This window comes from Hypanus sabinus, chromosome 9 (assembly GCF_030144855.1).
Source record: "Hypanus sabinus isolate sHypSab1 chromosome 9, sHypSab1.hap1, whole genome shotgun sequence".
NCBI lineage: Eukaryota > Metazoa > Chordata > Chondrichthyes > Myliobatiformes > Dasyatidae > Hypanus > Hypanus sabinus.
Window position 1 is genome coordinate 64,562,187 of NC_082714.1, and position 26,868 is coordinate 64,589,054.

At 43.1% G+C, this 26,868-nt stretch overlaps 1 protein-coding gene across 2 annotated transcripts in view; it reads right to left on the reverse strand.

Moving 5' to 3' along the window:
* Positions 1–26,055, reverse strand: part of tmem184a (transmembrane protein 184a) — a 90,688-nt gene extending 64,633 nt beyond the window's left edge. Inside the window, exons 1-2 of one of the 2 annotated variants that reach the window (XM_059979791.1) lie at positions 25,708–26,055; positions 14,359–14,592 (exon numbers count right to left, since the gene is read on the reverse strand). In XM_059979791.1, coding sequence (XP_059835774.1) covers positions 14,359–14,592 — 234 coding nt within the window. In that variant the 5' untranslated portion in view covers positions 25,708–26,055. The remainder of the gene's footprint in view (positions 1–14,358; positions 14,593–25,707) is intronic. The other variant, XM_059979790.1, reaches the window with a different exon arrangement.
* Positions 26,056–26,868: the final 813 nt, after the last annotated feature.

Below are 26,868 nucleotides of genomic sequence, written 5' to 3' on the forward strand. Positions count from 1 at the left end.
ATGAACTGAAATTCAAGGGTTATTTTACACAATCATGTTGATTTTGTTAGCAACAAGAATCATTTAGAAAAACAAGCTCTGAGACACATCCTTAGACTCAGTCATGCTCATGGTCTTGGTTCAGAACATGACTGCACTTTTAATAGAAAAGTTGCTTGCATTTATGAATTTATTAAATTGAAAACCACCAAATGAAGTCTTTTTGAAGTACAGGCACAGTCAGAACTTTGGAAATTCAGAGGGTAATACAAATCCTGCTGCTGCCTGTAAGGAGTTTGTAAGTTCTCCCCATGACTGTGCGGGTTTCCTCTGGATGTTCTGGTTTCCTCCCACATTCCAAAGATGTACCAGTTGTTAAGTTAATTGGTCATTGTAGAGATCTGTGATTAAGCTAGGAATAACTCAGGCAGCATGGCTCAAAGGGCTGGAAGGGCCTACTCTGTGCTGTATCTCCATAAATAAAACAACTTAGTAAAAAATGGCCAAGAGAACATGGCTTTAGTTGGGAGATAAATATTGCATAGAAATCCAATGGAAGACTATTCTGCTCATTTTTTAAAATGCCCATGGGTACTAACACCTCCATCCGAGAAGAGAGATGAGCCTTTGGTCAAAAAGGCTCCACAGTAACAGTGGTTAGCACGATGCTGTTACAGCTCAGGGCATTCCAGAGTTTGGAGATTCTCCAGATCCTCCGGCTCCCCCCACCAACAGTCCAAAGACATACCGGTTATGTTAAGTAGTGATTGTAAACTGTCTCGTGCTTAGGTGACGGTTAATCAGGTTTGTTGGGGTCTCTGGAGTGGGTGAGTCAGCTCAAAGAACTGACTCTGTCCTGTATTGCTAAGTAAAAATAAATAAATAAACATCATATTGCAACACTTCCTCAGTATTGTTCAGTAAAGATCAGCTAAGGTTTTCCATCCAGATAGCTAGAAGTAACAACCTGCTAACATGGAGGTGACATGCCGACCCCTGCTGACATGGAACATAGTCCCTGGTTGCAACATTCTAGGAAGCAATACAGCTTCCTGTAATTACTCATCCTCCTCACAGACTTCGGCTATTTAAGACTCAAGAACAACATCATTCAGTTCACTCTAAAGCCTCATGGTTCCCCCTAGAACAGCTTCTTCCTCTCTGCCAGATTTCTGAGTAGTTCCAGAACACCAATCATCATTCCCTTTTTTTTTGCGCTACTTATTTGTGTTCGTGTTGCAGTAATTTTATGCTTTTGCAATGCACCGTTGCCACAAACTTCAATTTTTATGTAATCTAAGTCAATGATAATAAATCTGATTCTGATTCTGTGGGCTTTGAAACTTTATCACAACTGTGTACATTTTAAAACTAATGGGAGGGGAGAATTGCAGATCAGATTTACAGCAAGAAATAACAAGCTGCCCTTCTGCTTTAGTTTAGCTTAGCACTTTGCTTCCAAAGGTGAATCTGGTCAGGGTGTGCTGATGGACAGATGGTCGTTGGTGCTGAGCTAATGATTAACATCCCTGCCGGAGATAACCAGGAATTCAAATGCACTTTGGACTCATTCGATTTATTTTTATTGATGTAATAATAAGATTGCTCAATGAAACCTGTAATAATTACAAATATTGGAAATTAGATAGAAAAACAGAAACATACTGGAAACACTCAGATTAAGCAGTATCTGTGAAAAGAAAAATAGAGCTAACAGTTCAATTTGAAGACTTGACGAAGGGTCCTTAACATGAAATGTTAACTCTGTAAACCCTTCCGCAGATGCTGCCTGACTTACTGAATAGCATTCCAATATTTTATGCCCAACAGTAATGTTTAGTTTCTACACCCTTTTAAAAATAAAAATCAGCCCTCCAGCCATTTCCTCTAATGTCTCTGATTGCTACAGGACCCAGTTCCACTAGCATCACTCACAACCTGCACAGCAGTTTTTGTTTGACTTGAAGTTGGAGGTAACTAAACTGGAGCAGACTGAAAAGCCAAGTCAATGCTGGCCACATGTCAATGCTGTATTGCCAAAACGCTAAAACGGTGAGCAATTAATGGCGTTGCAAACACAATCAGGAAATCTAACAGAATCCAAAATTGGTCTCCTTTGGTCAGAAAACTATTACTGCATTGTAAACAGTTAGAGGAAGTTTATTAATCTGATATCTGAAATGGGTGGGTTGTCTTATGAACAAAGATTGGAAAGGCTTGACTTGTACCCATGAGTCACTAGGAACTGAAGTTCTTTATTATGTACACACACAGTGACAGAGATAAGCCCTACTGCATCCCTGGACAGAGAATTCAACAGATTCACTACTCTCTGAGAAAAGCAGTTTCAGCTCATTTCAGTCCTAAATTTATTCACCGGAATCTTGAGGCCATTTCCCGAGTTCTAGTCTCACTGATCAGTGAAGACCATGTCCTTGCCTCTATCTTATTAGTTCCTTTCATGAGCCCATGAACACTATTTTGTTCTTTCTTGAACTATTTATTTTAATATATTTCTCATTGTAACTTATAGAATGGTGGGTGCGGGGAAAGCATTTTCACACAGAGGGTGGTGGGTGGGTGGCATGCACTGCCAGTGACGGTGATGGAAGTGGATACAATAGGGTCTTTTAAGAGACTCTTAGATAGGTACATGGAGCTTAGAAAAATAAAGGGTTATGAACTAGGGAAATTCTAGGCAGTTTCTAGAGTAGGTCGGCACAACATTGTGGGCCGAAGGGCCTGTAATGTGCTGTATATTTCTATGTTCTATGTTTAGATAATCGAGGAGTGATTTGATGGTAATGTACGGGATACTGAGGTTCTGCTGAAGATTTCTGACCTAAACCACTGTTTTATTTCACAGATGCTGCCCAATTTGCTTAGTGATTTTCCATCAATTTCTGCTTTTGTTTTAGATCCTGAGAGCTCTCGAGTGCATGAACGTTGAATGTCTTGTGGTAAGCCTGGTATTAGATGGGTGACTTTAAAAATAAGAGGCCATGAGTTTAAGAGAGATGAGGGAAACATTTTTCTCTCAGAGGGTCGTGAGTCTTTGGAACTCTCTTCCTTAAAGAAGTACAGTCTTTTAAAAAGTTAAGGAAGAGGAAATAGATTTCAGATGAGCACAGAAAAATTGTTGAAGGAACTCTGCAGCTCAGGCAGCATCTATGGAGGGGAATAAAGAGTTTCAGAACAAGATTCATCATCAGGACTGGAAAAGGAGGGGGAAGAAACTAGAATGGGAAGGTGGGGGTAGGTGAAGGAGGTGATAGGTAATGTCAGGTGAGTGGGAAGGTGGATGGGTGAGGGGAGAATGAACAGAGAAGATGGGAGGTGGTAGGCTGAAGATCGAATCTGATAGGAGTGTAGAGTGGACCATGGGAGAAAGGGAATGAGTAGGAGGGGGGCATCAGGAGGTGGTGCTGGACAGGTGAGGAGAATGGAAGGGTTAAGAAGAGAGCTAGAAAGGAGAAATGAAAGAGAAAGAAGGGAGAAAGGGGAGAAATTAGAGAAATCAATGTTCCTGCTGCCAGGTTGAAGGCCACCTAAGTGTATGAGGTGTTGCTCCTCCAACCTCTGAGTGGCCTCATCATGGCAGTAGAGGAGGCCATGGTCCAACATATTGGAATGGGAATGGGAAATCCCACCTGTTGTGGTGGATGGAATGAAGGTGTTCGACAAAGTGGTTCCCCATTCTATGTCAAGTCTCATCAATACAGAGGAGGCTGCTACAGGTGCACGGTTACAATAGATGACCCTGCAGCTGAAGAGTTACCTCACCTGAAAGGACTGTTTGGGACCATGAATGGTGGTGAGGCAGGTGATGTAGGGGCAAGTGTAGCACTTATTCTGCTTGTGGGGAGGGACAAGTGGACAAGAGAATCACCTGGAGAGTGAAAGGCAAAGAGTGAGGGGTGGGGAGGGAAAGATGTGATCAATGGTAGGGCCCTGTTGAAGATGGCAGAAAGTGGGGAGAATGATGTGCTGGATGTGGAGGATCATGGGGTTGTAAGGAAGCACAATGGGAACTCTATCCCATTTATGGCAATGACAATATGGGATGATGATGGATATTTGGAAAATGGAGGAGATGCGATGAGGGTAGCATCTCGAGGAAGGGAAATGTCATTCTTCAAAGGAGCAGGATATCCCAGATATTTTGGAATAGAAAGCTTCATCCTGAGAACAAATATGACAGAAACTGAGGAAATGAGAAAAGGGAACAGCATTTTTACAAGTGACTGGGTGGGAGAGCTATAGTCAAGATGGCTATGAGAGTCAGTAGGTTTATAATACATGTTAGTAAACAGCCTACCTCCAGAATTGGAGACGGAGATCGAGAAAGAGGAGAGAGGTGTTAAATATGGACAAAGTAAATTTAAGGACAGGGTAGAAGTTGGAGGCAAAGGTAATGAAATTGATGAGCTCAGTATGGGTGCAGGAAGCAGCACCAGAACAGTCTTCAGTGCAGAGAGAGTCTGGGAGCATTACCGGTGTAGAATCCACATAACTGGTGAAAAGCAGGCAAAGCTAGGCCATGTAGATCCTGGTGCCGCCTGTTCTAGGTAAATAAGAAGGTGAATGGCTTGAGCTGGCAAGCAGGAATGCACAGTTGAGATTACAATCAGATCAGCTGTCATCATACTGAGTGACTAAGCAAACACAAGGGCTGAGTGGCCTACTCCTGATTTGTATGTTTATAGAAGAATATACTGAATAGATGAAATTAAACAACGCAGAATGGGAGGCCCTCAAGGACACATTCAGCACTAACTTTTGGGAGAATTTCACTGCATAGTGTGTATAATTAATCTTTCCATTCACTCATCCATCCCACATGCTTCAAATCAGCCACCATCATCCCTGTACCCAAGAACTCTACACCTTCAGAACTAAATGACTACTGCCCAATGGCACAGGCACCAATCACCATGAAATCCTTTGAATGGCTTGCAATGACACACATCCATCCCTGCCACAATGGACACTCACCAATGTGTTCACTGACAGACCCATTTTACAAAAGATGCCATAGCATCTGTAATGCAGCTGGCCCCGACACTCATAGAAAACAAGGACACTTATGTCAGAATCCTGTTTCTAGATTTCAGCATTCAGTGAACAAACCTCTACTCCTTGATCCAAATACCCTACTGGGTAACTGGCTGTTAGACTTCCTAACCAACAGAAGTCAGTTAGTCAGAATGCAGAACCTCTCCTCCCTCTCCATGATCCTTGCTGCCCTCCGGGGTGTGCTGTACACTCTGCTCAAACAAGGCACACTGGGGAACTTCCGGGAGTGATGTGCCCCCTACCACCCCTGGATTATTGATTGTCTAATAGATGCTAGTAACTATGTTTTGAGATGAGTCTACTCACTGTCTTGTAAATACCGAATGTTTGTACCTTGTGTATTTGTGATGTAAATAAACATTTATAGTTTTGTGAAAAAACAATGACTACCCTCCAGGGCTGTGTGCTGAGCTGACTGTGTACCCCCTGGTCACACACGGCTATCCCCCAGGCCTGCGTGCTGAGCTGACTGCTATACACCCTGCTCACACATGACTATCCTCCAGGCCTGTGTGCTGAGCCGACTGTGTACCCCCTGGTCACACACAACTATCCTCCAGGCCTGTGTGCTAAGCCAACTGTGTACACTCTGCTCACACACAACTATCCTCCAGGCCTGTGTGCTAAGCCAACTGTGTACACTCTGCTCACACACGACTATCCTCCAGGCCTGTGTGCTGAGCTGACTGGGTACACCCTGGTCACACACGACTACCCTCCAGGCCTGCGTGCTGAGCCGACTGCTATACACTCTGCTCACACACGACTATCCTCCAGGCCTGTGTGCTGAGCCGACTGCGTACACCCTGCTCACACACGACTATCCTCCAGGCCTGTGTGCTGAGCCGACTGCTATACACTCTGCTCACACACAACTATCCTCCAGGCCTGTGTGCTAAGCCAACTGTGTACACTCTGCTCACACACGACTATCCTCCAGGCCTGTGTGCTGAGCTGACTGGGTACACCCTGGTCACACACGACTACCCTCCAGGCCTGCGTGCTGAGCCGACTGCTATACACTCTGCTCACACACGACTATCCTCCAGGCCTGTGTGCTGAGCCGACTGCTATACACTCGGCTCACACACGACTATCCTCCAGGCCTGTGTGCTGAGCCGACTGCGTACACCCTGCTCACACACGACTATCCTCCAGGGCTGTGTGCTGAGCCGACTGCTATACACTCGGCTCACACACGACTATCCTCCAGGCCTGTGTGCTAAGCCAACTGTGTACACCCAGCTCACACACGACTACCCTCCAGGCCTGCGTGCTGAGCCGACTGTGTACACCCTGGTCACACACGACTACCTTCCAGGCCTGCGTGCTGAGCCGACTGTGTACACCCTGCTCACACACGACTACCCTCCAGGTCTGCGTGCTGAGCCGACTGCGTACACCCTGCTCACACATGACTATCCTCCAGGGCTGTGTGCTGAGCCGACTGCGTACACCCTGCTCACACACGACTACCCTCCAGGGCTGTGTGCTGAGCCGACTGTGTACACCCTGGTCACACACAACTACCCTCCAGGCCTGTGTGCTGAGCCGACTGCGTACACCCTGCTCACACACGACTATCCTCCAGGCCTGTGTGCTGAGCTGACTGCTATACACTCTGCTCACACATGACTATCCTCCAGGCCTGCGTGCTGAGCCGACTGTGTACACCCTGGTCACACACGACTACCCTCCAGGGCTGTGTGCTGAGCCGACTGCGTAAACCCTGCTCACACACGACTACCCTCCAGGGCTGTGTGCTGAGCCGACTGTGTACACCCTGGTCACACACAACTACCCTCCAGGCCTGTGTGCTGAGCCGACTGTGTACACCCTGGTCACACACAACTACCCTCCAGGCCTGTGTGCTGAGCCGACTGCGTACACCCTGCTCACACACGACTATCCTCCAGGCCTGCGTGCTGAGCCGACTGCTATACACTCTGCTCACACACGACTATCCTCCAGGGCTGTGTGCTGAGCCGACTGCTATACACCCTGCTCACACACGACTATCCTCCAGGGCTGTGTGCTGAGCCGACTGTGTACACCCTGCTCACACACGACTACCCTCCAGGCCTGTGTGCTGAGCCGACTGCTATACACCCTGCTCACACACGACTATCCTCCAGGCCTGTGTGCTGAGCCGACTGCGTACACCCTGCTCACACACGACTATCCTCCAGGCCTGTGTGCTGAGCCGACTGCTATACACCCTGCTCACACACGACTACCCTCCAGGCCTGTGTGCTGAGCCGACTGCTATACACTCTGCTCACACACGACTATCCTCCAGGCCTGTGTGCTGAGCCGACTGTGTACACTCTGCTCACACACGACTACCCTCCAGGCCTGTGTGCTGAGCCGACTGCGTACACCCTGCTCACACACGACTACCCTCCAGGGCTGTGTGCTGAGCCGACTGCTATACACTCTGCTCACACACGACTATCCTCCAGGGCTGTGTGCTGAGCCGACTGCGTACACCCTGCTCACACACGACTATCCTCCAGGGCTGTGTGCTGAGCCGACTGCTATACACTCTGCTCACACACGACTATCCTCCAGGCCTGTGTGCTAAGCCGACTGTGTACACTCTGCTCACACACGACTATCCTCCAGGCCTGTGTGCTAAGCCGACTGTGTACACTCTGCTCACACACGACTATCCTCCAGGCCTGTGTGCTGAGCCGACTGCTATACACTCTGCTCACACACGACTACCCTCCAGGCCTGTGTGCTGAGCCGACTGCGTACACCCTGCTCACACACGACTACCCTCCAGGCCTGTGTGCTGAGCCGACTGCGTACACCCTGCTCACACACGACTATCCTCCAGGGCTGTGTGCTGAGCCGACTGCGTACACCCTGCTCACACACGACTATCCTCCAGGGCTGTGTGCTGAGCCGACTGCGTACACCCTGCTCACACACGACTACCCTCCAGGGCTGTGTGCTGAGCCAACTGCGTACACCCTGCTCATACACGACTACCCTCCAGGGCTGTGTGCTGAGCCGACTGCTATACACTCTGCTCACACACAACTATCCTCCAGGGCTGTGTGCTGAGCCGACTGCTATACACTCTGCTCACACACGACTATCCTCCAGGCCTGTGTGCTGAGCCGACTGCTATACACTCTGCTCACACACGACTACCCTCCAGGCCTGTGTGCTGAGCCGACTGCGTACACCCTGCTCACACACGACTACCCTCCAGGCCTGTGTGCTGAGCCGACTGTGTACACCCTGGTCACACACAACTACCCTCCAGGGCTGTGTGCTGAGCCGACTGCGTACACCCTGCTCACACACGACTACCCTCCAGGCCTGTGTGCTGAGTTGACTGCTGTACAGCCTGGTCAGAAACAACAGCAAGAACAAACACCTGACTAATCATATTGTCTTCTGGACAAACTTTATCAATCGTCACCAAACAGAGCAACATTTCTTTGCATAGAAAAGCAGAAAATGCTGGAAATACTCAGCAGGTCAGGAAGCATACATGGGAAGGGAAACAGAGCTAGGATTTCAAGTCAGGACCTTTCATTTCGCCTCTTTTTCCAAGTTGATTAGTCATTTTATTTCTGCAAGGTTCAGAATTCCTATAGCTATGCACAAATTGAGCAACAAGTTTGTCTACACACTACTGACAGCACTTGAGAGAATTTTAATCTGAAGTGGCTTGGAATATCCAGAGAGCATACAAATTAGTTCTTTCTATTTATCACAGTTTGCATAAATAAAATGGCTAAATTTACATTCCCCAGACATTCCAGTGTCATGATTGGAAACCAAATGACCTGGATTGCAAAGAAAGAGAAAGGTATATTAACTAGGGCGCTTGGTCACTGTGGCTCTTTTCATTCGGAGTAACTCTTTCATCCAGTGAATTTAACAGATACTGCAATGGAGGATGACAGTTCAGAAGGGAAATACAGTAGTGGAATTTTGTCAACACTTACAACTGACACCATAAAAATGATGTATCATAAGTCACAAATATGAAACAAAATCTTCAGATAAGAGTAAGTGTTCAGGTAGCTATATAAAAATAACATAAAGCTCAAAAGAAACAAGTTTATGCTTGTACCAAAAGCAGTTTATCTTGTGTAAAATGTAGATGCAATGGTCCTTTAACAAGTCAAACGAAAAATGGAAGAAAGCCCAAGTCCTTCTAAGGCAGAGTGTGGTGATATCACGTGTCTCGTGTAAGAACGTGATTGGACAGAGTTACGAGCATGCGCAGAAATGATAGAATGATCTAGAAACATCAAGAAGCAGTGCTGTAAGACACATGTGTAGTTGTTGCTGTTGTAAATAAAAGTTCTGGTTCTTAATCTTCCAGAATATGGTTTGTTCTTAGAAACCCATGGTACGTATAAAGAACACAACACGGTGTCAGAAGTCAGTCTGGAAGAATAATATGGAACCAGGAGAATTGAAGATAATCAGGAAAAAAAAGAGCACGAACGTTTTTAATGTTTGCTGACAGCTTTAAAAATGGAAGTTTTGCAAACCCCTATCGACGCTTCAGCTGACTGGAAACATTGCTAAAAACTGAAAAAAATTTAAACAGCATTTTGAAATTTATTTATTGGTGATCAGAACAGAAAACAAAAATCGGAAAAAACGAGAGCTGCCATTCTATTCCACATGATTGGGGATGATGCAATTGAGGTACATAAGCATTTTACTTTTGAAAATGGAGATGATTTGAATCTAAAAGCGATAATCAACAAGTTTAAAGCGTTTTGTAAACCCAAGTGCAATGTGACGTATGAGAGATATAAATTCTTCACATGCACACAGAAAGCTGGTCAAATGATTGATCAATTTGTTATGGAGTTGAGACACCTGCGAGTTTGCAGAGCTGATGGACTCTATCATTAAAGACAGAATTGTTTGCAGCATTCTGGATAATGGTCTGAGAGAAAGACTCTTAAGAGAACCAGACGTAAATTTGGAAAAAGTTTTGATTCTTTGCAAAGCTTCTGAAACTGTGATGTCACAGGCTAAAGAGCTTTTTATTGAGAGCTATGTAGATGCTGTGGAAAGGCACAAACATGTTAGAAACATATTCTGTTTAAACTGGATACTGGAGCACAAGTAAATGTTCTTGTAGAATCTGAGTTTAATGCATTAAAGCCAAGACCAAAGTTATATCAGACAAATATAGAAGTGACTAGGTATTCAGGTGCAGACATTACAGTTAAAGGAACATGTGTGGCAAAAGTGTCACACAAAAATATTGTGTGCATGCTTTCATTTGTGGTCGTGCCAAAAAATGTACAGTCAATACTGGGTTTATCTGCCTGTGACAGACTGAATTTGGTGAAAAGAGACTTAGTCCTGGACAGTGACACAGAGTCAAAATACAGTGACGATGAAAGAGAGAGAGAGAACAGAATTTGATTCCAATGCAGCAAAAGTAAAAGAAGTCACAAAGAAAATTCCCAGACCCATCCCTTTGTTACCAGCATCTGACAAAGCATTGCCACCAAAACCAAACTTGCCAGTACAGTACAATACTGATCTGAAGCTAAAAAGCGACAAGAATCAGGATCCAATTAAAGAAGTGAAAGCACAAGTGAAGGAATTGAGAAGTTTTATTGAAATGATGAAGTTTCAACATAAAAAAGAGATTACACCGTTAATGAATGAATTGCGATTTCTTTCCAAAGACCTCAAGAAAGAGCCAACTTCAGAGTTTCCGTTAACTGATGCAGACCAGACAAAACATGAAAATAACAATGGAACAGAAGAACTGTGTGAACCATTTAGAAGATCTAAATATGTTCATAAACCCCCAGAGAGACTGAAAGAGATTATGTATTTGTTTTGATTAATGTTGCTAATTGTTTTTCTTTTTAAGGAAAGGAAGATGTGGTGAGATCACTTGTCATGTGTAAGAACATGATTGAACAGAGTTATGAGCATGCGCAGAAATGATAGACTGATCTAGAAACATCGAGAAGCATAGCGCTGTAAGATATACGGGTAGTTGTTGCTGTTGTAAATAAAAGTTCTAGGTCTTATTCTTCCAGAATATGTTTTGTTCTTAGAAACCCACGGTATATATAAAGAACAAAACACAGAGTGCAGCACAACAATGGTTTTTTGGTCAAATCTTGCAAGAGGATTGACACCAATTGTCAAAGTTCAAACTGCATGTATTATCAGAGTATATGTCACCATATACTATACAACCCTGGGATTCATTTTCTTGTGGGCATTCTCAATAAATCCAATAACCATAATAGAATCAATGAAAAACTGCACCAACAGGGCAGTAACTAGTGTGCAAAAGACAGCAAACTGTAAGTACAAAAGAAATAAAATAATAACATAGATAGATAGATAGATAAGCAAACAAGCAAGAAAGAACCAAATATTGAGACCATGAGATGAAAAGTCCTTGAAAGTGAGTCCAGAAGTTGAGGGAACATATCAATGCTGAGGCAAGTGAAGTTACTCCTTTTGGTTGAGGGGTAATGACTGTTCCTGAACCAAATGTTGCGAGTCCTGAGGCTCTGGTACCTACTTCCTGATGACAGCAGTGAGAAGAGAACATGTCTTGGGTGGTTGAGGCTCCCTGGTGATGGATGCTGCTTTCCTGTGATAGCGCTCTGTGTAGATGTGCTCAACGGTGGGGAGGGCTTTACCCATGATGGACTGAGCCATATCCATGAACTTTTGTAGGATTATCCATTCAAGGGCAAACGCTGTGATGCAACCATTCAATATACTCTTCAAACCACATCTATAGAAGTTAGCCAAAGTTTTAGATGTCATGCTGAATCTTCGCAAGCTCCTATGTTAATAGAGATGCTGCTGTGCATTCTTCATTATTGTACTTACCTGCCCAAGACAGGTCCTCTGAAATGATAACACTGAGGAATTTAAAGTTGCTAACTCTCTCCACTGGCTCATAGATATCCAGATTCCTCCTCCTAAAGTCAATAATCAACTCCTTGGTCTTACTCGTCATTACCTACAATATCATCAACAAACTTAAACATGGCATTGGAGCTGTGCTTAGCCACACAGTCATAAGTGTAAAACTAAACATCCAGCCTTGTGGTGCACCAGTGCAGATGGAGATCATGGAGGAGATGCTGTTGCCAATCAATTGTCATCAATTACTGAAGAAAAATGAGAAATGTCCAGATAAAGACATGACTGCACAATCAGTAGTCATCAATAGAACAAGACTGTGTTAAACGGGACACATACCATACCAACAGTATTGAGAAGGTAACACTTTAGAGGACTCCGTGAAGGCAGCTGACAAATAGATTTCTATGCTGAAGACAAGTTTACTGTTTGTCAAGACTGCTGAGCTAAATCACCAACGACAGAGTTGGAAATGGGCAACAATGGTACCCATTGATTCTGGTGAGGAGGGCTATAGACTTCTCAGTACTAGTAAATAGTTGGACAGAAGTGTTGAATTCTGTACTACAGCAGAGTGTATTAGCAATGAATTAAGATCAATTTTCTTTTGCCATGATTCAGCGGTATAACTTGACTCAGATACCAGTGCTCAGTTCTGTTCATTTCTATCTGAACATTTTACAAAACAAATTGTTTGAAGCATTCACTTGCTTCCCCACGTCTTCCAGCATCAAATGACATGCCGGTGAAGTCAGCGAACACTGAAGAAACAGGTATTGTAATGCTGCTGGAATTAAACAATGATTAGCAAACTGTTAATAAACTATGGGACAATGCCACATTCCACAGGTTATTAAGATGGATTAATAATGGTGCAGAAACTCAGTTCAACCAACTGTTAAAAGAGATTTGAAGAGAGGCAGTCAAAACAACAATGTAAGTAAAATAGTCACAGAAGTAATTTAAGTAACTTTTTGGAGATTGTGTATGAATTTCAAACAAGTATGACTTTTGGAATTGGGATACTAGAGTAGTGCTGTATTTTAAAAATAAGAAACAGTACTAGAAGAAAGTATATGCAACAGCACATCCAAGTGATGTGCAATTCTATGTTCCAGAAGCTGATCTACTGAAAACTCTGAAAGAAATGGCACACAACTATTGCTTTGGCTCAAGAAATGATACCTTCAAGTCAAAAACAGGATATACCACCAATAACATAGGTTCCTTTGAGAAGATCAAAGAGACTTCAAAGTCTGTTGTAAATAAATCTGTAAACAATGCAAACATGTGAATAATTCTTTTCAAAGCAGTGTAGTGCATGCAAATATATGTACCTGTACAGTGGTGCTGGAGTTTGTGGAAAAAAAAAATGCCTAATTTTAGCATTTCTAAAGGTCTCTTATTGATTCATTATATTCAAGACTCTGCAGTTAGAATAAAAGCCACAAATATACAAAAACAATGATCTGAAGCATTAAAAGTGCCCATAATTCCCAGCAAAAGAGATCATTTGATGGAAGCGTTCAAAGTAGCTTTGATCAATTAAGTACAAAAGAACGACTTCCAATTGCCAATGGGCATTATGCAGTGGACAGAGAATTAAACCAAAAGAATATGGGAGGAAACAAATGGGGTCATTTTGTATTTTTGGTGAGCTTTCATAATTTGAAAGAAACTTCTTTGAGAGGGTTTAGAAGACTTCACAACTTCAAAACTAAAATTAAACACATTCGATGGGCAAATGATTTAGAGTACTCTGGGATGGAGGGGGGCTTAAATAATGGAAAGGGATTAACAAAATAGAGCTGCCTCTAAGATAATACAGCCATAATTTACTGGACAACCACTTTCTTAACCACATCATTCTATAATTCTTCCACCATTACTCACAAACCATTCAGGTCTCCAGATTATAAAAAAGTTAATGTGTTTCTGGTGAGGATAAAATAGGATTAGGACAAGATAATGGAACTGGCCTGTGAAGAAGGAAGAGTCAAAATTTCTCCAGCTATGGAAAAATACAGAGTGATCTTACGACAATCTCTAAGATCACAGAAGAGTTAAAAAAGGTAGATATGAAGTTTGCATCTGATGGAAGGAACAAGATCATGGCCCATAAATATACTGTATAATGATCACTAATAGATCAGACAAAGAGCCAGAAGAAACCCTTTTCACCTGGAAGTGGAATGTAATAGTTACTCTCATGGGGAGCACTTGAAGCAGATAACAACTGTATTTAAGAGTCAATAAACCCACTAAATAAGGATTAGAAGGACACATGGATTGAGTGAGATAAGGTTGTGAATGATGAAAAAGGGTGAACATTTAAACACCAACATGGATGATGGTAGCGCTGTAATCCAGTGTAATTCTATGCAAAGGCAACTCCAAACTCACCTGATGAAATGTTGCAATTAATGCTGCCCAAACACAAATCCCAGAAATCGCTTGTGCATTTGGAGTCTCCAAGAAAATTCTTTGCAGGTGTGCAGTGGAATTGCTGGGAGCTACTTTCTGCAATGTGCTTACAGATCCAGATTTGTTTGCATGTGTTGTTGCATTGGGAGCAACGAAGGTGAGTAACTCGGCTGTTGGCACTCCTGTAGGTGATGGGCTTCCACTGCTGTTCATCTGTGCACACAGAAGAAAGCAAAGTCAGCTTTTCACCAAACTAAACATCCTTTTAAACAGACAATACAGATGGTGTATAGATGCACGTTAATGTACTAAAGGTGCTAATTCTCCAGAATTTCTGTGCACGTTTATTTTCAGGTGACTGCTTCTGTAAGCCCTTTAGAAATGTGTCACTCACTCTTATTTGTTCTTTCTAAGAAAGTGCTTCTCTTCATGCCATTTTCAAACTAAGTTTGGCTCTAACTACACAAAAAGACATGAGGGAATTGATCAAGGAGACAGGCAAGATTTCTCTGAAGTAAGCGAGACTGGTGAGATTATAATTGAGGGAACTGAAGAATTTAAGGCTTGGTGTAGAGCTACTCAAATTGTGAGGTTGCAATACCAACTAAGGAGCTGATGTGGGTCGAGCCAGCCAGCACCTCAATGTACCAGAAATCTGGGTTCAGGCTTCAGCTTGCTGCTGTCTCCTTGTGGGTTATGTATGAACTTCCCCAGTGCATGAATTTTGCAGAATTTCTGCACACATTTTTTCAGAGTCCTTTCACTCTGCACACTGCGTCATTTATTCTGTCTCAAACAAGAGAAAATCTGCAGGTGCTGCAACACACACAAAATGCTGGAGGAAATCAGCAGGTCAGGCAGCATCAATGGAAAAGAGGACAGTTGATGCTTTGGGCTGTCCTGCTGAAGGGTCTCAGCCCAAAGCTTTGACTGTACTCTTCCATACATGCTGTCTGGCCTGCTGAGTTCCTCCAGCATCTTGTGTGTGTCATTTATTCTGTACCCATTTACCAAAGTCTATCATGTCACTTGGTTCTGCTTTAAATTTCTATAATGATTCATGTCTGTCCTGTCACACTAAACTTTCTCTATAACTTTCCTTACTGCTTACCATAAGCTTTGAACATGCAAATTTGAAAACATTACCCTACATCCTCATGATTAAGTCATTACTATTTATTAAGGTGAGCAGTAATCCTAACATTGCCCAATGAGGAACATCTTCGTATACTGTTCTCTCAAATGAAAAATAACCAGTTACTGGATTCTGGTCTCTGCTTTCTGCCTTTTTATTTTAAATAAATGCTGCTGACCTCTTAATGCTATCGGCTTCATTTTTTACCTAACCAGGCTTTTGCATTCTATTTTTATCCCCAAACATTTCTGCAAATTCACATAGACAACATCTACTACATTCCTTTATTCAGTCAGGTCTAATTGAATACATCCATGCTGGTGTTAATCTCGTTGCTGAAACCTGAACAAGTGCCTACATTATAATTTCTGTAAGTTTCTGTTAAACTAGGATTAAACTGCTTGGCCCACAGCTGTACGTCTAGCCCCAGCATTCCTTGTTCAAAGGAGTTAAATGAACTATTCTACATTTTTTTTTGCCTTGGAACATTAAGACAAAGCCTTCTGCAAATCCGACTACCAGCTCATTCAGTTACACCTGTCCAGACCTGATGATAAGTAGAACTAGCTAAAGTGGTTTATCAATCTTTATATCAATCTTTACCCTAGCCATTGTTCCAAATAGATCACCCAGAGCTGAAATTCTGGCAGCCTTCTCGTCCTTGGTAAAACACCAGTGCAACACTGACAGTGGCACGAATTTCAAGACACCATCAGTAGATTATGTCAGTTTTTAATAGCTAATATTCCCATACTAATGTGCATTGTTTTGTTTTTAATCATCCGTTGTCACAGCAACACTACTTGTTTGCTGATTGTTATTCTGCTTACCACATTTTTACTTTGGTTGGATTTTGGATTTGTGTGAATTTTCCAGCAATCAAATTGGCTAGCATTGGTAAATAATCTGGGAAGCCATGGGAGCTAAAGGAATGTTCAAGCCAGTTGGGGGAGCACAATTGAAATTGCTTATGAACTCATTTCATTTGTTACTACTGACATACACTGTGAAATTTGTTGCTTCACACCAACAGTACAATGAAATACATCCAAATTACTACAAGGTAAAATGAATAAATGAACAGTGCAAAAGAGATCTTGGGTGTTACTACCTTCAAATCTACACAGCCAACGTGTGTTCATTAGTTCAGAGCAATTTTCAATCTAATGAAAGGAAGCAAAATAGAGGGCAAAATCCAAAATGGGAACCAGCATGGACAGATTGAGTAGTTGTTCATGGAAAGTGGCAGGGAAGGTGTTAAAAAGACATTCATGATACAAAGTTGTATAAACAAAGTTGTAGGGGGACAAGAGTAAGGGAGTCACGATGAACTTTTATAGAATATTGGCTCAGCCATTGCCAGAGTACTGGATGTCACCCTTCAGGAAAGATGTAAAAGCTTCTTTTTGAGGCGCAAAAGTGATTTAAAAATTCATTCCAGAGATGAGAGACTTAAAAGTATGGATAAACTGGATAAGAGTATTGGCAAACACGAGGAAATCTGCAGATGCTGGAAATTCAAGCAACGCACACAAAATGCTGGTGGAATGCAGCAGACCAGGCAGCATCTATAGGGAGAAGTGTTGTCGACGTTTTGGGCCGAGACCCTTCATCAGGACTAACTGAAAGGAAAGATAGTAAGAGATTTGAAAGTAGGAGGGGGAGGGGAAATGCGAAATGATAAGAGAAGACCGGAGGGGGTGGGCTGAAGCTGACAGCCAGAAAGGTGATTGGCAAAAGGGATACAGAGCTGGAGAAGGGAAAGGATCATGGGACGGGAGGTCTAGGGAGAAAGAAAGGGGGAGGGGGGGAGCACCAGAGGGAGATGGAGAACAGGCAGAGTGATGGGCAGAGAGAGAGAAAATACACAAACAACTAAATATGTCAGGGATGGGGTAAGAAGGGGAGGAGGGGAATTAACGGAAGTTAGAGAAGTCGATGTTCATGCCATCAGGTTGGAGGCTACCCAACAGGTATACAAGGTGTTGTTCCTCCAACCCGAGTGTGGCTTCATCTTGACAACAGAGGAGGCCATGGATAGACATATCAGAATGGAAATGGGACGTGGAATTAAAATGTGTGGCCACTGGGAGATCCTGCTTTCTCTGGTGGACAGAGCGTAGGTGTTCAGCGAAACGGTCTCCCAGTCTGCGTCGGGTCTCACCAATATATAAAAGGCCACACCGGGAGCACTGGACACAGTATACCACACCAGCTGACTCACAAATGAAGTGTCACCTCACCTGGAAGGACTGTCAGGGGCCTGCTTGCAAGGATAAGTGCCAGGAGGGAGATCGGTGGGAAGGGATGGAGGGGATGAATGGACAAGGGAGTCGCGTAGGGAGCGATCCCTGTGGAAAGCAGAAAGAGAGGGGGAGGTAAAGATGTGCTTGGTAGTGGGATCCCATTGGAGGTGGCAGGAGTTACAGGAAATTATACATTGGATCCGGAGGCTGGTGGTAGGTGAGGACAAGGGGAACCCTATCCTGAGTTGGGTGGTGGGCGGATGGGGTGAGGGCAGATGTGCGGGAAATGGGAGAGATATTAGTATTGTACTTCTAAGGATAAATAACATTGCAAGGAGATCTAATAGATATACTTGAAGTCATAAAGGATAATGGCGAGGATTGGTGGAAAGAAGCTACTCCCATTAACATAGTAGTCATGAACCAGGGGACACAGAAAGACTTGTAATACACACAAAATGCTGGAAGAACTTAGCAGGCCGGGCAGCATCTATGGAAATGAGTAAACAATTGATGTATTGGGCTGAGACCATTCAGCAGGACAGGAGAAGGTGTTCTGATCTCCAGCGTCTGCAGATCTCCACTTGTTTGCGACAGAACAGCTTGAGTGGATAAAGCACAAAAGTGACACAAGGAAAACCTTTGTCAAAAGGCAAGTGATTAGCTCCTAGAAAGCACTGCCATTGTAGTAATGGAGGCAGATTCAGTTGTAGCATTCAAAAGGGAGGTGAACGGAAAGGACTATGGGGAGGAGGAGGACCAAGCCAGTACAGACTCAGTTGCCTGAATTCTGTACCCATTCTGTGATTCTATGTGAAATACTTGGTGCTGCCTGCTTCTTATCAATCGACCTACTTGATCTGAAACCAGACATTTACTAAAAACCAAGCAAAGCATGCATAAATTCAAAATTATAAGCTGTTAAAACATTTCATGAATTAAAAATGAGATTGCAACATACAGTGTGTACTGCTGCTGCTATATTTTCCATTAACCAAGCATGTTTGCCCGGTTCAGCTGACATACAAAAGGCAATTGTGCTGCACGATGAATCATTGATGTAATCGCTGCATATTAATTGAGCAATCTGGAGCTTCCACAGTTGGAATGTGTGCATAGATGACTGTAGCATTCTGGTTCTGTCTTAGAGAGAACCACAAAACATTCACTAATTCTGCGGGGAAACACACTGAGATATTAAACTCACCCACTCTGGATGGTGAAGCTCACTTCACGAAGCCAACATTTTCCAATTGCCTCTCCAGAAGGCGGCCTACCTTTTGCCCTTTAAACTAATTATCTTCTGCCTGTCTCAATCAGTACAAAATCGATAACAAAGTACCCATATTTCTAAACTATGAGATTAGAGCTGCTCTCAAGTCTGATCGTTTTAGAAATGCCCATGACCCTTATTATGGAAAGGAAGCTATCTGTCTGGTGTTTCTTCTAATGGGCAACACCTTGCTCCACTTGTGAGGGTTCTAGTGCTTTTCATTGGTGGCTACAGATCTGGTTGGAATATGGAGAAATTCCACAGTAAAAGACAAATACCAGAAATCCACAATTCTTTGTGGATTTTATGGGCCATGTTTAAAAACCAAATGGGACCTGTCGGGAAGTGTTTGCTAAGTAGACGATCTCGGAGAGAGTTGAAGACAGTTCCTTGTGGAGTTTACATACTCCATTTGTTATGCCCGCAGCCCCTTCCTTTGTGAGAATCGCAACAGCACTAGTGGGGAGGGTCAGTGGACCCAGGAAATGGGAGAGAGACGTGCTGGATGCCTCGTTCCCCGGCAATGCAAAATAACGCAACATTGACCATTGTCTCTTGGAGACACCTTTGTGGATTGGGGACTAGGCTAAATGACAGCCCAAGGGCAAGGGCAAGGTGGGCTGGTCGAATCAGGGATTGCATCACCCCACCCTGATTGACATCTACAACCCTGCAAGTCAAGATAAAAGAGGGACTGTAGGAACAGACCCCTCAGACGCACCAGAATAAACGCTAACGATCCCGTAGTAGCAGGAAGCCATTTGAAGGAAGCCACGTGCGTTCGGTTCCCCCGCCTGGGGGCTGGTGGCAGGTACCACAGAAACGATTTTCTTGAACTAACAATGGGGAACCAACTTTCCCGATTCAACGGATTTGCTTCATAAAAGACCCGGGCAAGTTTCTTTTCTCACAAATCTCTCTCTCTCCAACAAGTGAAAACCTAGCGGTCCCCAAAGGCTGAAGCTTGCAGGAACTGAGTGACTTTTATATTTCCATCAGACAATATATAATCCCCTAGACAAACGATCGAGCTATTTCTTATTGATGATTATTATTATACCCGTGCTTTTAGATTGAGTATTGACGACATATATCATCTGAATGTTTGTATTAATCTTATTTTTGTGCCCCTTTATAAATAAAGGCTTTTAAAAATAGTACCATCAGACTTCAACAGACCGCTCTATCTTTGCTGGTAAGTGACCCAGTTATGGGGTACTTAACACATTTAAAAAGTGAGCAGGGACTGTCGGGAATTGTCTGTCAAGCAGAAGATTGCTCGGGTTAATAGTATCTTAGTAAGGGCCAATAAAAACAAGAGAAGTGGTCATTGTGAGAGCGAGCCGCTGAGGGGATGCTCAGGCTTCAGAGGCTAAGGGTGTTGAGTTGTTTGGAACAACTCAAGCTTAATAAGTTAGAATCAAAGTTAGAACAAGCATAAGCAGGACAGTAGTTAAGGCAGTGGAATGTTCCTCCTGTAAAATGTGGGATTGCAGGGTACCCTGATGACTACATCTATAAGAAGTGCATCCAACTTTGGCTCCTGACCGGCAAGGTCAAGAAAATGGAGCTGGACGTACTCAGGGCCAGCTGGGAGTCTAAAATCCTCTTTGATGAGACTTTTACTCAGGTGGTCACACCCAGATTGCAGGCTTCAGGTAGGGCATCGGTGACCACCAGGGGAAGCAAGGGGAGTAAGGAGTTAGCGCAGGGTTCCCCGTGGCCATTACCCTCAGCAACAGTTCCCATTGGATAATGCTGGGGAGAGGGATGTTACCTATCAGGGCACAGCTGCAGCAGCCAGACCAGTAGCACTGTGGTTGACTCCGAGATTCAACTGGGAAGGGTAAAGTCAGGTAGAGTGATAGTGATAGAAGACTTAATACTTGAGGGGACAGATAGGAAATTCTGTGGTCATAAAAGAGATGCCAGAATGGTGTGTTGCCTCTTAGGAGAGCAGCCAGAGGTCATGGTGCGAGTTGGCAGAAGGGAGGAAGAGGCTGAGGAGCAGGGCCTCCAAGGTAGTAATCTCTGGACTACTTAGATGCCAGTCATGGCAGGAAAAGGATAATAGTACACATGAGTGAGTGGCTGAGGAACTGGCGCAGGAGGCAAGGTTTCAGATTTCTGGGTCATTGAGATCTTTCCTGGGGAAGGTATGACCTACAGAAAAAGGATGGGTTACACTGAACCCAAGGGGAACACATATCCTTGTGGGCAGGTTTGCTAGAGTTATTAGAGAGGATTTAAAATAATTTGGCTGGGTGATGGGAACTGGAGTGATAGGATTTAGGATGGACCAGATGGTATACAATTCCAAAAATCTCTTTGTCCCTCTACCATCAGGCAGGAGGTACCACTGCATCCGGACAAAACTATTATCATGTGAGACAACTTCTTCCCCCAGGCCTTAAGACTACTGAACTTCCTTCCACCACCCGACTCTCATCATGTAGTGTTACACTGTTTACTTTTGAAACGTGAGTTGTAAATGCACTTTTATTATTTGTTTTTTTATTTGTAGTAAAAAGGTATAGAAGGTAGATGGACTTGTAGCACAGTTAGTGATCGGCAGGTATGACATTATGGGTATCACTGAGTCGCAGCTGAAAGAAGATCATAGTTCGGAGTTCAACATCCAAGGATACACAAAAGAACAGGCTGGTATGCAGAGGGAGTGGGATTAAATCAAATCCTTAGGAAGAGGTGACAGAAGACAGGAAGGTGTAGAGTGGGTTGAGTTAAGGAACTTCAGGACATAGAGAGCCTGAAAGGAGTTAAATACAATCTTTGAAAAGTAGCCAGAATGTGGGATATAAATTACAATGGGAGATAGAAAAGATATGTCAAAAGGGCAATGCTTCAATAGTCATGGTGGATTTCAATATGCTGATAGGTGGGAAAGTCAGGTTGGTGCTGGATCCCAAGAGATGGAATTTGTAGAATGCCAATGGGATGGCTTTTTAGAGCAGCTTGTGGTTGAGTCCGCTAAGTAAAAAGGCAATTCTGGACTGAGTGTTGTGTGATGAATCAGATTTGATTAGGGAGCTTAAGATAAATGAACCCTCGGAAGCAGTGATCATAATTTGATAGAATTCACCCTACAGTTTGAAAGTGAGAAGATAAGTGAGGTGTATCAATATTACTGTAAAGTAAGGAGAACTACCGAGACACAAGGGAGGAACTGGATTGGAAGAGACACTAACAGAGGTGATGGCAGAAAGCAATCGCTAGAATTTCTCGTGTAAATTTGGAAGGAGCTGGATAGATACATCCCAAAGAAGTATTTGAAAGGAAGGATGAGGTAAACATGGCTGACAACAATAGTCAAAGACAGCACAAAAGAAAAAGAGAGGACACAAAACATAGCAAAAGATTAGTGGACAGTGGGCAGTTAAAGGATTGGGAAGCTTTTAAAAACTAACAGAAGGCAACTAATATGAAAGTAAACCAGCTAATAATAATAAAAAGAATACCAAAAGATTTTTAGACATATAAAGCAAGCAAACAAGTTTATTTGTATAAACCATATAACCATATAACAATCACAGCATGGAAACAGGCCATCTCAGCCCTCCTAGTCCGTGCCGAACTCTTAATCTCACCTAGTCCCACCTACCCGCACTCAGCCCATAACCCTCCACTCCTTTCCTGTCCATATACCTGTCCAATTTTACCTTAAATGACACAACTGAACTGGCCTCTACTACTTCTACAGGAAGCTCATTCCACACAGCTATCACTCTCTGAGCAAAGAAATACCCCCTCGTGTTTCCCTTAAACTTCTGCCCCCTAACTCTCAAATCATGTCCTCTCGTTTGAATCTCCCCTACTCTCAATGGAAACAGCCTGTTCACGTCAACTCTATCTATCTCTCTCAAAATTTTAAATACCTCGATCAAATCCCCCTTCAACCTTCTACGCTCCAATGAACAGAGACCTAACTTGTTCAACCTTTCTCTGTACCTTAAGTGCTGAAACCCAGGTAACATCCTAGTAAATCGTCTCTGTACTCTCTCTAATTTATTGATATCTTTCCTATAATTCGGTGACCAGAACTGTACACGATATTCCAAATTTGGCCTTACCAATGCCTTGTACAATTTTAACATTACATCCAACTTCTGTACTCAATGCTCTGATTTATAAAGGCCAGCGTTCCAAAAGCCTTCTTCACCACCCTATCTACATGAGAGTCCACCTTCAGGGAACTATGCAGAACTATAAAGAATAAAAGAGAGACAAGAGTGGGTATCAGAATGCTGGAAAATGACACTGGAAAGGTAGTAATAGTGGACAAGGAAATGGCAAACAAACTGAATAAATATTTTGCATCAGTCTTCACTGTGGAAAACACTAACAGTATGCTGGAAGTCTGAGAATGTCAGAGGGCAGAAGAGAGTGTAGTTGCTATTGCCAGGGAGAAGCTGCTTGGGAAACTGAAAAGTCTGAAGATAGGCAAGTCACTGCAAAGAGAATAGGGATAGACTGCAGCAAGATATAAAGAAACTGACAGATTGACCCCCACCCCCAAACACATGACAGATGAAATTTATTGAACAGAAATATGAAATGATGGATTAGAAAACAAGCAATGCTGCTGTCAAAGGGATATAGAAAAATGTTCCTGGTGGTATGTGGCAGGCAATCCGTGGGAAGAGTAAATAAGGCATAAACAATTCTGTGATTTATCAGTTGAATCACTGAGCATAAATAAAGGAAAGTTATACAAAATACAAGTCTGGCTCCAACTGGAATAGTGCTTTGTTCTGAGTGCTGTATAAAAGGATATCAGAGGCATTAGAGAATGTCCAAAAAAAATCAGTGACACTGATGAGAAACTGCACATACAAGAATAAATTAGAAAAGGTGAGTACTGTTTACTTTAAAGAGAGAGCCAAAAAAATAAATTAATGAAAATATACAAAATCCTGAGGGGTCTGGGCAGGGTGGACAGTAGGAGGCTCGCTCTTCTGATCAGTGGTCATGGATACAAAATAAAGGTGAATGGAATCACAAGTATCATGAGAAAACACTTTTCTTTGCACAAGCTTAGATACAAAGGGACTGGTGGTGTATATGTATAGGGGAGGGGTCCCCAGTTCAGAATTCCCCAAAGATTAAGCTGCAGGTTGAGTTAGCTGTCAAGAAAGTAAGTACAAAGTCAGCATTCATTTTGAGGAAACTAGAATATAAAAGCAAAACTGCACTGCTGATGCTATGTAAAGCATTGGTGAGACTGCGTTTGGAATATTGTGAGCAATTTTAGGCATAGGGAGGGACTTGCTGGCACTGGAAAGGTTCTAGAGGAGGTCAGAGGAATGGTGCCAGGAATGAAAGGCTTGAGTAGTGTTTGATGTCTCTGGGCTTGTACTTGGTGGGGTTCAGAAGGGTGGTTGGGGAGGTGGGGAATCTCGTTAAAACCTATCGGATACTTTAAGGCCTGGTGAGAGTGTACTTGGACATTAGTCTAAAAGTCTAGGAGCCAAAGGCACAGTCTCAGAATAAAGGGCTAATCTCAGACAAAGAGGAATTCTTTCTGCCAGAGAATGTGGAGGCCAAGTCATTGGCTATATTTAGGCAGAGTTTGATAAGTTCTTGACGGGCAAAGGAATTAAGAGGTACAGGGAGAAGGCAGGAGAATGGAGTTTTAAATGGACACAATTCTGTAGTTAGCATCAGTATCTTTTATTATGCCTGGTCTCAGCTTCAATTCATAACTTTGTGATTCACCAGCAACTGTGGCACCATTGAGCCAAATCAATCACCAACAATAACAAGCTGAAGAGCAATTCTTTTCCCTGCTCAGCCAAAAGTGGACTACTTAATTATTGATGTAAAATGTAACTTGCAGGATACATTTACAGTTTTCCCATCAAAATAAGAATACCAATTGTTCAATGGTATCTAGTCAATCTTTAAAAGGAAATACAACAAAACACAAATTAAAGCAAGTGTATTCAACAAAATACAATTATATTATTTGTAATGCTCGCATAAGTGAGGCCTCGCTAGATAATTCTGCCATTGTTTCGCTTCCTATCCAGTAAGAATGACCTTACCTAATCAATACCATGTCCCTGCAGGTGCTGCTGATCTTTCAGTGTCGGAACACCACAAAGCACTCTGATGCCAAGCACACTGCCTATAAGGGTAACGTGGCAGTGCAGGTACAGTGACAGTCACAGCAACACAATCATAAACAATGATGAATGGATCCATTTTAATTAACTTCATGTCTAATTTTCAGCAGATATTACAGAACTATCTAGATCTCACAGTATTGTCCTAATCGTTATGCTTTGACAGAAGCAGATAAGTGGAAAAGTCGTGGGTTTATACATTTCCGATAAACAAGAAGCACAAGTCACTCAATTTTCCGTCCATTGTATTGAAGAACAATCTTACTTTAATTCATCCAAACATTGAAAATCTTAAAAGGACAGAACTGCATCAGTTCCGTCAGCTCTGATTTTGTGTTATGGTAGCTTTCATTAAAAGGAAACGGTAGGTGTTTATCCCTGCGACAAGCCTGGGGGTTGTGTCACGTTGAATCTATGTAACAGTGCTTCTTTGTTGGTTTCCTACACCGGGATAAAAGTTACAGGAAATCAACGAAAATGCACATAAAGTTATAAATACTTATATCTAAAAAAGCGGGGAGAGTAACAAACCTTTAAATCGGCTCAGTCAGAGGTTCAGTGCAAAGCGCGGAAGTTGCTGCTGTCAACTGCCGCCCGTTTTAAGCCGAGTTTCCGCAACATCGCAGTGACAAACAACGGCTTCCAGGTCCCCTTTCCCGGTCGGGCGGCTGATCACAGACACACACTAAGTACTTTAATGAAGCGCTTCAGGATCCTTAGTGTAATTGTGAAGAAGAGTCGGCCTGCGAGTGGCCCTCTCCAGCGACAGCTCCGCCTCACCTGCGTCGCCAGCGCTCTGCGCATGTGCGCTCGCTGGTTCAGGTGTGGCGTTGCTTGAGGTCATCGAGACTCCGTGCGCATGCGTTTCTCTCAAACCAGGTAGCGGCGATTTTACATCCTTTGGGAAAAGTGGGGTGAAACAAATGCAAGGCATTGAATTCTGGGAGGCAAGAGTGGGAACGTGGAGTGTGCATCCACCGATCTATAGAAGTAGCGGACAGATCAACATTTTGTTGAAGATGAAACCTGAGATGTTTGAGACATAGAATATAAGAACGGATAACCCACTCTGAACTCGGGGTCTTTGGTCTCAGCAGAGCCTTAAGTAAGATCAAGGAAAAGCATTTCTTCTGCACGTGACAGCTCCTGCGATGTAATAATCAACAATTCCAAATAATCGACGTTTCCTATTTACATCAGAACTGGCCAGTTCTAATGAAAGGTCACCAACCTGTGACACTAACTGATCATTTCCCTCGCTCCACAAATGCTAACTGTTCTGCAGAATATTTTCACTTTTTCCTGGTTTTTAGATATGGTTATCCTAGAACTGGACAGAAGAAGAGATAAACCATGGGCAGTTTTGGTTATCAGGTCTGATACAGAATCACTGACTATCATTGTATTACAGGAAAGATGTGATTGCATTGGAAAGGGTATGGCATAGATTTACAGAGAAGTTACCGAGACCAGACAGCTGCAGCTGGATTTGTTAGGAATAGAGAAAGATGACCAGAGACATCAATGAGATGCATAAACTTATTAAGGATACAGACAGAATAAATAGGAAGGACTTGCATCCCCTAATGTAGGTTTGGTGTTGAGAAGCGCTTGATAATCATCATGGATTTGGTTAGACCAAATAACTCCATTGCAATGTACAGACATTTGAATTTAAGTCTAATGGTTTAT